The sequence below is a fragment of the Penaeus vannamei genome, chromosome 28 (genome assembly GCF_042767895.1).
Source record: "Penaeus vannamei isolate JL-2024 chromosome 28, ASM4276789v1, whole genome shotgun sequence".
In the NCBI taxonomy this organism is placed as follows: Eukaryota; Metazoa; Arthropoda; class Malacostraca; order Decapoda; family Penaeidae; genus Penaeus; species Penaeus vannamei.
Window position 1 is genome coordinate 32910990 of NC_091576.1, and position 10000 is coordinate 32920989.

At 42.9% G+C, this 10000-nt stretch overlaps 1 protein-coding gene across 3 annotated transcripts in view; it reads left to right on the top strand.

Annotated features, from left to right (window-relative positions):
- Egfr (epidermal growth factor receptor) overlaps positions 1–7480 on the top strand; it is a 419937-nt gene extending 412457 nt beyond the window's left edge. For 2 of the 3 annotated variants that reach the window (XM_070142029.1, XM_070142031.1), the window contains 8 exons: positions 1–878; positions 993–1201; positions 1310–1650; positions 1803–1978; positions 2136–2412; positions 2545–3201; positions 3765–3965; positions 4090–7480. The exon at positions 1–878 is cut by the window's left edge and continues 535 nt beyond it. In XM_070142029.1, coding sequence (XP_069998130.1) covers positions 1–878; positions 993–1201; positions 1310–1650; positions 1803–1978; positions 2136–2412; positions 2545–3201; positions 3765–3965; positions 4090–4436 — 3086 coding nt within the window. In that variant the 3' untranslated portion in view covers positions 4437–7480. The remainder of the gene's footprint in view (positions 879–992; positions 1202–1309; positions 1651–1802; positions 1979–2135; positions 2413–2544; positions 3202–3764; positions 3966–4089) is intronic. The other variant, XM_070142030.1, reaches the window with a different exon arrangement.
- The last annotated feature ends 2520 nt before the right edge of the window (positions 7481–10000 follow it).

The following is a 10000-nucleotide window of genomic DNA, read 5'->3' on the forward strand; positions in this document are numbered from 1 at the left end:
AGTACTTCTCGTCGCTGTACATCGTCAAGACGTCGCTCAAGAGCCTCAACCTGCGCTCGCTCCGCAAGATCCGCTCCGGCAAGGTCTACATCCTGGAGAACAAGGACCTGTGCTTCGTCGACAAGATCAACTGGAAGAAGCTGATCGAGAACAGCGACGACTCGAGCTCGGAGCTGCTGCTGCAGAACAACCGCGTGAGCGAGCAGTGCGTGGAGGAGGGCCTGGTGTGCCACAGCGAGTGCAGCGGCGAGGGCTGCTGGGGCACGCGCGACGATGAGTGCCTCTCGTGCAGGAACTTCAAGCTGGGCGAGCGCTGCGTCAACAACTGCAACATGCCCGGCATCTACCAGATGGGACCCAAGGAGTGCAGCTTCTGCCACTCGGAGTGCGACGGCAGCTGCCACGGGCCCGACTCCAACGACTGCGACCGCTGCAAGAACGTGATGGACGGGCCGTACTGCGTGGACCGCTGCCCCGACACCAAGTTCAACGACGACGGCATGTGCCGCGCGTGCCACGAGAACTGCGTCGACGGCTGCACGGGCCCCGAGAACACCATCGGCCAGAACGGCTGCAACTCGTGCGAGAAGGCCGTCATCAACGGCGACCTGGAAGTGGAGTACTGCCTGCACGAGAACGAGGCGTGCCCCGTCGGCTACTTCTCCGAGTGGTTGCCCCACCTGGAGACGGGCGCGCTGCGGCGCCTCGCCGGGAAGACCATCTGCCGCCGCTGCCACCCGCGCTGCAAGAACTGCACCGCCAACGGCTTCCACATCAGCGTCTGCCACGAGTGCGTCAGCTACCGCCGCGGCGAGCACTGCGAGGACGAGTGCCCCGCCGACCACTACGCCGATGAGAAGCTCCACGAGTGCTTCAGGGTGAGTCGCCGCTTGTCAGTCATACCGTTTGTACTTAATGTTTAAAGATAAATGACGTTCTTTTCACTGATTTTCCCTCACAACTGCTTTTACTAATTACCACGTTCTTTACAGTGTTCCCCCGAGTGTTCGCACGGGTGCACGGGGCCCCTCGAGTCCCACTGCACGGCGTGCCGCAACTACCGAATCTACCTTGATGGCGAGCCAGGCATGAACAACACCAGCTTCAACTGCACGGCCTCCTGCCCGTCCGAACTGCCCTTCAAGATCTTCCCCGAAGATGCGTCGGACCCGTACTGCGGCAAAGACCCCTTGCTCATTATGTAAGTAGAGAGAGAGAGCGAGAGAACTTGATAATAAAAGGTGCCATGACCTTTATCCCCCTAAAAGAACACAGCAACTAACCACAGCTTCCCCTCGCCCCCTTTCAGCGACGAGGAGAGCATCCCCGCCATCCTGGGCGGCACGCTGGGCTGCGTCTTCCTGCTGTGCATCTTCCTGGCCGTGTTCTGCTACCTGTGGTGGCAGCGCAACAAGACGAAGGCCGCGGCGCTCAAGATGACCATGACCATGATGCCCTACGACGACAACGAGCCCCTCAAGCCGACCAACATCAAGCCCAACCTGGCCAAGCTGCGCATCGTCAAGGAGGCCGAGCTGCGCAAGGGGGGCATCCTGGGCTATGGCGCCTTCGGGACGGTGTACAAGGGCGTGTGGGTGCCGGAGGGCGAGAACGTCAAGATCCCCGTCGCCATCAAGGTGCTCCGCGAGGGTAAGTGTCCTGCCCCGGATTTAGCAAACGTGTCCTAACTGGAGTAAACTCAAGTAATGATTTTTTTTTCTTTTGTCTGTGTAGTTGCATTCGTTAGCATAATTGTGACTATTTATGCATTTATTTATTTATCCATTCATTATTCATTTTAGGTACAGGAACAAATGTCAACAAGGAGATCCTGGAGGAGGCATACATCATGGCCTCTGTGGACCACCCGAACCTTCTGCAGCTCCTGGCAGTGTGCATGACCACCCAGATCATGCTGGTGACGCAGCTCATGCCCCTGGGGTGCCTGCTCGACTACGTTCGCAATAATAAGGATAAGGTAAAGAAATAAAATAAATAAATAAAAACGAAAACAAAATCCTGATATACTCAGAAATGTATTTTATTAAGCTGACATGGAATTAACATGTTTTGGTTCATTAGAATTTAAGTTTCGATTTTGGAAGAACTCGTCTAACGTTCGTTCCGTCCCGCAGGTGGGGTCCAAGCCCTTACTCAACTGGTGCACCCAGATCGCTCGCGGAATGGCCTACCTGGAGGAGCGTCGCCTCGTCCACAGGGACTTGGCCGCGAGAAATGTCTTGGTCCAGACTCCGAACTGCGTCAAGATCACTGACTTTGGTCTTGCCAAGCTCCTGGACTACAACGAGGAGGAGTACAAGGCTGCCGGCGGGAAAATGCCCATCAAGTGGCTGGCGCTCGAGTGCATTCAGCACCGGATATTCACTCACAAGTCCGATGTTTGGGCCTTCGGTGAGTGGGCTTGGGAATCGGGTTTTGTTTCTTCAGTTTTAAAGGGTTCATTGCTAATAATAATGATTAATATTGGATAGAATGAAGTGAGTTTCATTTATCAGTCCACTAACGAGTCAATTTCTTTGGCAGGTGTGACTGTTTGGGAGATCCTGACCTACGGAGGACGGCCGTACGAGGACATCCCGGCCAGAGAAGTCCCCGACCTGCTGGAGAAGGGCGAGCGCCTGCCCCAGCCCGCCATCTGCACCATCGACGTCTACATGCTCATGATCCGCTGCTGGATGTTGGACGCCGAGAGCCGACCAAGTTTCCGGGAGCTCGCGGAGGAGTTCGCGAAGATGGCGCGGGATCCCGGGAGGTTCCTGGTGATCCCCGGAGACAAACTGATGCGCCTGCCATCCTACACGCCCCAGGATGAGAGGGAGCTCATACGGTCGCTCTCGTCGGCCATCGAGGGGGACGGCGTTGTGATGGCAGCCGAGGAGTACCTCCAGCCCAAGTATGGCACCGGCAGCGTAGGGGTCACTGGCACCACCACCACGTCCTCAACCTCAAGTTCCAACCCAACAACCCCCGTGAAGAAGACGATGGGTGGCTACAGCACCGGAGCCGGCGCAGAGTACATCTCTGACAGGGCTGAGTCGCCGCAGAACCGCCACAACCTCCAGCGGGAACGGAAGTACGCCCACCTCGAGGCCGGGGCCGCTGGGTCGCCCGGACAGAGGCCGCGCGGAGACTCGCTCACGTCGCGCTATTGCACGGACCCCCTCAAGATGTTAGGTAAAGGTGTGTCTCTCGTGCATCTTGGCACCAAATGCTTTTCTCGTCTCACTTGCAAGTCTTGTTTCGTGTTTTGTTTGCACATGCACCAATGCATTATGCACGTTCTCACAAGAATACCACCAGTCGTAAGCCTGTGTATTTTAATGAGTATTCTCAGCAGTAGCTCTAGAGTAGTTAATGATCACACTGATTGACAATAATCAGATACCCTCTTTATAGTTAAATTGATAAGTTAATCCTTTGCACGTTTGCTTATAAGAAATTCATATTTTCTGAGGAAGCTTGTTCAATACATATTAGTCCTTCCACTCTATTTTCTCAAATTGTTTGCACTTATCAAATAGCTCACCAAAGCTTGTCTACGATTGCCTTTGCACTTTTCTCTTATATTTTAATATCAAACATCAATTTATTAATACCAGTAAAGCAGCCTCACTTGCTCTGTTGTCTACCGCCAGTAACGCATATCTACAGAATGATTTCATAACACAAACCCTAACAGACATTGACCAGAGAAGTCTTCGTGTTATCCTAAAAAGCGTCTAAATGCTCACTGCCTTCCACAGACGCAGACGTAGGCGACGACGAGTGCTTCAACGGCCACGGCCCGCCCCCCTCTGCGCCTGGCTACGGCTGGGTGGGAGACCTCAGGCTGGACTTGCCCGTCGACGAAGACGATTATCTCATGCCTTCCCCGCAGCCGTCGGGCTTAGCTACCGTGGGGCCATCTCACCAACACTATATGGATCTCATGGCAGATAATCCAGGTAAGAATCTAAGGATTTCTTTATTTTTAGGGTGAACATTTTCTGAAACGATTTTGTAGAATATAGCAAACGGATTTACGTTGTAGCTGAAGGATTCCTTATATTTTTTTATTTGTTTTCTTAGATGGACGTCGGAACGACCATTTGCGTGCATACAAGGGTCCCAACGGCACAGCTGGGCAGTGGGTCGGAATGGACAACCCCGAGTACCACATGATGAACAACCGGGCCCAGATGCACGCAGGGCGACGCATCCACCCGCAGCAGACAGTTGGGGTGCCGGTGTTAGAGCCCGGCCGATTCAGCAGTTACGGAGGGAGCAGCGGCCATAGCAGCGTCAGTAGTAACGGAGGCCCTCAGCAACACCAGCATCACCATCCTCACCCACCAGAAATGGCTCACGAGTATTACAACGAAATCTCGTCCCACACACCTCACACGCTTGCGGCACGCAGTGAAACAACCGTCTGAGTGCTTGGTGGGCTGTGAAGTGTTTGCCCTCTCCTCCTCCACTTTGAGAACTGTGTTTTTTAAACAGTGTGGGCGGAAGAGGGTTGTTTCGTGTTCAAATGTGTCTTTCCCTGGAATCTTGTGTTGGACCTCTGAGTGATCCGAAAGGACATGGCGAACCAAGGAGTTGTGATGAACAAAAATGTGTTGTGATGTTTTTCAAAGGCGTGAGATCGAAGGAGACAGAGGCAGACAGGGAGCCATGGGGAGCCACAAGCCAAAGTAGAGGTGGCGATCAGTGCAAAGGAATGTAGTGTGATCAAGGGACCACAAAGTGGCAAGAGCAAAGTGCATTATATTCCATATACTGTTCTTTTAGAACATTTTTCACTTGTGATATGTGAGGATGCAAGTTTCTGTGTACATGGATTTAAGTGGACTGCTAGATTTGAGCAACAGCTAAAATCTATGGCCATTTTATGAAACTGAATGCTACTCGTGTGGACAGACAAGACTGAGGGAAAAAGTCTGTCAGCTAGAACTCTTGAAGAGTTCATCTTATACTGTGATTTTAATATAGTTTTATGTATTTGACCATTTTGCATTGTTGCAATAGTACTGGTGTATAACCTGTGGACCAACCAGGCCATGGAAGCTTGTAACTATTGATGATATTAACAGTTAGACAACAACCTCCCACTCAATGAGCAGGATATTTGTGTGTTCAGTAGGCATGGAGTGAATCAGTAGTCACCAGAACAAAAGAACTGTCACTCATTGTCGTAAAGCATTCAATCACTCCCAGTTGGAATCCAGTTTGTACTATTTAACTAACGACACAGCCAATTCGTGCTTAAGTTATAACAGACCAATATTCCACTTCTCCTCTCCACCCCCACCCCCTCCCCCCTCCCCCAGTGGTATTTAACAAAAGTGGTGACTAATAATTCAACCATATAGTCTTGCGGACAAAGGATCATTGACAGGAGAAAGGAAAGGTTAAACAAATCCCTGAGTGCAATCATGACAATCTTTTTTGATGTGCGAAAAAAAATGAACATCAGTGTTTCTAAGGAAGTATTGCAAAGCGACGGCACTTCAAGCGCCCAAAGTGGTAACACTCAGCTCAATCTATTTTTCTATCTATTTTTTTAAGAACTGATAGTCAATTACACTCGTTACTTTGCACTAAACTATATATATTTTCCGTTCTAATGCCTTTCCCGTGCCAGTATATTTCACAGGAAACACTGAATATTGTCTCTTCAATGCTGTAGATATAGCAAGTTTTCTTCTATTAGGCTTCCGAAAATCAGTTCTTCCAAGATTATATGTATATATATATATATATATATATATATATATCTATGAAAAATTGTCAATGCAAAGCACCCTTTTTAAGATATATTCCAAGAAAATCCACTACTTTTTGAAGCATGTCCAAAATTTTTGTTTTTAGGTTCATTACTTCTGTATAGATCTGACTATTTGCAATTTATTTTATTTTTATTGGGGAACAGATGTACCTTTATTTTTATTTTAGTGATAAACTTGTATAAAGAATGAGAACTATGAAATTTAATGTTTTAAGTTCAAAAAGAGGATATCAAACTTGCTATTCTTCATAGCCTTCGCCATCAGTTCAAACTGTCGTCACACACAAACTGCTTCATAAAACAACGCGGGATCAATGACAAATCCTACAGGTTCTTTTGACCGTTTGTTACATATTTTTTATTTGAAAAAGAAAAGAATTTGTTAAACGGAACCTTGAGGGTAGGGTCATTGACCTGTGGAAATAGTAGTGACCTCTCTTTTAGTTGCCAAGTTTTTTATATATATATCGCTGGACAATTTTTAAATGCGTGTGCCGGACATGCTGGAGTCAGCCGTATTCATGATAATGGGTTTCCCAAGTGCCAAAAGTCAAACAACTGCCATTTTTCCCATTAGGCAGACCAAGCGGTAGCCGTTGAAGTTAATCTGTTTTTATTATTGTCTTTTTAGTCATTCAACTCTAATTAGCTAATTCAATTTGCATGTGAGAGAAAATGTGTTATTGTTCCCATTGTTAAATTGTTTTAACAGCGGACAAGCTCAGCGTGGGCGTTGTTTGTTTATGTTGTTGTGAGAAATTCTTGCCTGGACATTGGAGGTCATGCATTGTTCGAGAGATCAGTATTTTGAAGAAAAAAATACAAAGAAAAACAATCTACTTTTACCAATATTTCACATTTACAATAGTTTTATGCCCAAGTTTTCATGATTATTTTTTTGTTTCCCTTTTTATTGAAATTTCCCACCCACCCCTCCTTTTCTTCCACACTGCATCGGTGTTGGTACTTAGCCTTACAGTGAAGGATGTGATAGCAAGTGTTTTAGGGAGGAATTTGGACCAAGACAACAGTGCTGAGGATATAGTACAAAGCAATAACTTCCATTACCCCATTTCTGCTCAAAGCTTGGTCTGCTGTTACTCTTTAAATGAGTTTTTTTTTTTAAAGCTTAGTCTTCCATCCACACACCACCCTCCCCATCCCTGTTGCAGACAGCTTGTGCAATACTATGCATGTGTTGAAGTTGCTGTCGTACCACCTTTACACACACACACACACACACACACACACACTTGCACATGCACACACACACACACACACACACACACACACACACACACACACACACACACACACACACACACACACACACACACACACACACACACACACACACACACACACACAGACACACACACACACACACACACACACACTTGCACATGCACATGCACATGCACACACACACACACACACACACACACACACACACACACACACACACACACACACACACACACACACACACACACACACACACACACACACACAGACATACACACACACTCACACACACACACGTACACGTACACGTACACGCACACGCATTCACACACACACACACACACACGTACACGCATTCACACACACACACACATACGTACACGCACTCACACACACATGCATACATACACATACACATGTGCACACACATACATATACATATACATATGTATATATATATGTATATATGTATATATGTATATGTATATGTATACATATATATATATATATATATATATATATATATATATATATATATATATACATATATACATAAATATATATATATATATATATATATATATATATATATATATATATATATATATATATATATATACATGTAAAATATATTGTATACAATATTTATATACATATATGCATAAACATATGAAATAGATGTGTCTCAAGCTTTAGAGAGCTTAAAGCTTGCACAATTCAGAATATTTTTCTCACTTTTCTTTGGTTTGACAGTGTTATCATTAGAGAAGCCTGTTGTCTATCAGTTATTATTTTTGTGTACAGTGTTTTATTGAATTTGTTTGATTTTTTACCGTGCATGGATGGATAGATACCCAGTGAGGCACTTTGATGTAATAATATGCATTTTTCACTGATAAAATACTCACAGTAAGGTTACTTACATGAACAAAGTTTTTTGTGTAATTTTCTTTAGTTTGAGACTAATATATTTTTATTTTTTGCTTATTTGCTTAATCTTTTAGATATGAGGAAAATGTTCAAATGTCATTGGGATGATTATGGAAATCTCATTCAAATTTACATACTTATTACATTTTATTGTCTTAACCAGCCATCTTAGTCCAATGCACTATGTACAATATTGTATAAATATGATTTGTTGGCCAAATACAAGGGGTCTCACTTTTATCATGAGTTTATTTTTGTTTCTGTTTATCATGTTTTATTTTTTTCTATGCTGGAATCACACCATTGCTAATTTTGAGGGTCCATGAGTGCACCTCTTCATTTTTATTTTTTTCGAATTTTATTTTCAATTATTGTCATTTTTTTAGTCAGGGAATTTATATGCTCTGTCAATTATGCTGAAAATAATTGCATGTCCATAGATTTTTTTAGCTGTGTAAATATACAAATGATGTGCAGTACATATTTTAAAATTAAAGTTTCAGGTTTACAAAAAGACAAGTGCTTTTTCCTTACCTTTTATTTTGCTTAATTACTCTATGATGGTAATATATGAAAAGGATATTTGTATCGGAAAATATTTATTTTCTGCTTTATTTCACGCATGTGGATATCACATAGTAATGTGTAGATAACTGTAATCGAAAATTTGATTGCAAAGACACGTGTTTTTTATGTTAGTCTGATGATTCTTCTTATTATTCCAAAGGTTCAACTGATTTCTAAAAAAAATATGGCAGAATTTCATCGAAAGAATTTTCCAATATATGTTTCACCTCGTATAACTTCAAAGCAGATAAGCCAGAGTCAGAATTCTTGTCTCTAAAGAACCAAAAACACAAAAGCCCTATAATGATATACAAAGTAAGTATTTATAAACTTCAATAACACCAAACGTTAAGTATACCCAGTCATAAATCAAATGTTTTAGAATAATAATAATCTAATGTTCTGTGTATATGAATAGTTTTGATATTCTTTCATGTCACTGTGAGAAAGCTAACAAGATGAACATAACTGAGATTATGATTGAGCAAGATTAACATAACTGAGATTATGATTGAGCAAGATTAACATATCTGAGATTATGATTGAGCAAGATTAACATAACTGAGATTATGATTGAGCAAGATTAACATAACTGAGATTATGATTGAGCAAGATTAACATATCTGAGATTATGATTGAGCAAGATTAACATAACTGAGATTATGATTGAGCAAGATTAACATAACTGAGATTATGATTGAGCAAGATTAACATAACTGAGATTATGATTGAGCAAGATTAACATATCTGAGATTATGATTGAGCAAGATTAACATAACTGAGATTATGATTGAGCAAGATTAACATAACTGAGATTATGATTGAGCAAGATTAACATATCTGAGATTATGATTGAGCAAGATTAACATAACTGAGATTATGATTGAGCAAGATTAACATAACTGAGATTATGATTGAGCAAGATTAACATAACTGAGATTATGATTGAGCAAGATTAACATAACTGAGATTATGATTGAGCAAGATTAACATAACTGAGATTATGATTGAGCAAGATTAACATATCTGAGATTATGATTGAGCAAGATTAACATATCTGAGATTATGATTGAGCAAGATTAACATAACTGAGATTATGATTGAGCAAGATTAACATAACTGAGATTATGATTGAGCAAGATTAACATAACTGAGATTATGATTGAGCAAGATTAACATAACTGAGATTATGATTGAGCAAGATTAACATATCTGAGATTATGATTGAGCAAGATTAACATAACTGAGATTATGATTGAGCAAGATTAACATAACTGAGATTATGATTGAGCAAGATTAACATAACTGAGATTATGATTGAGCAAGATTAACATAACTGAGATTATGATTGAGCAAGATTAACATAACTGAGATTATGATTGAGCAAGATTAACATAACTGAGATTATGATTGAGCAAGATTAACATAACTGAGATTATGATTGAGCAAGATTAACATAACTGAGAT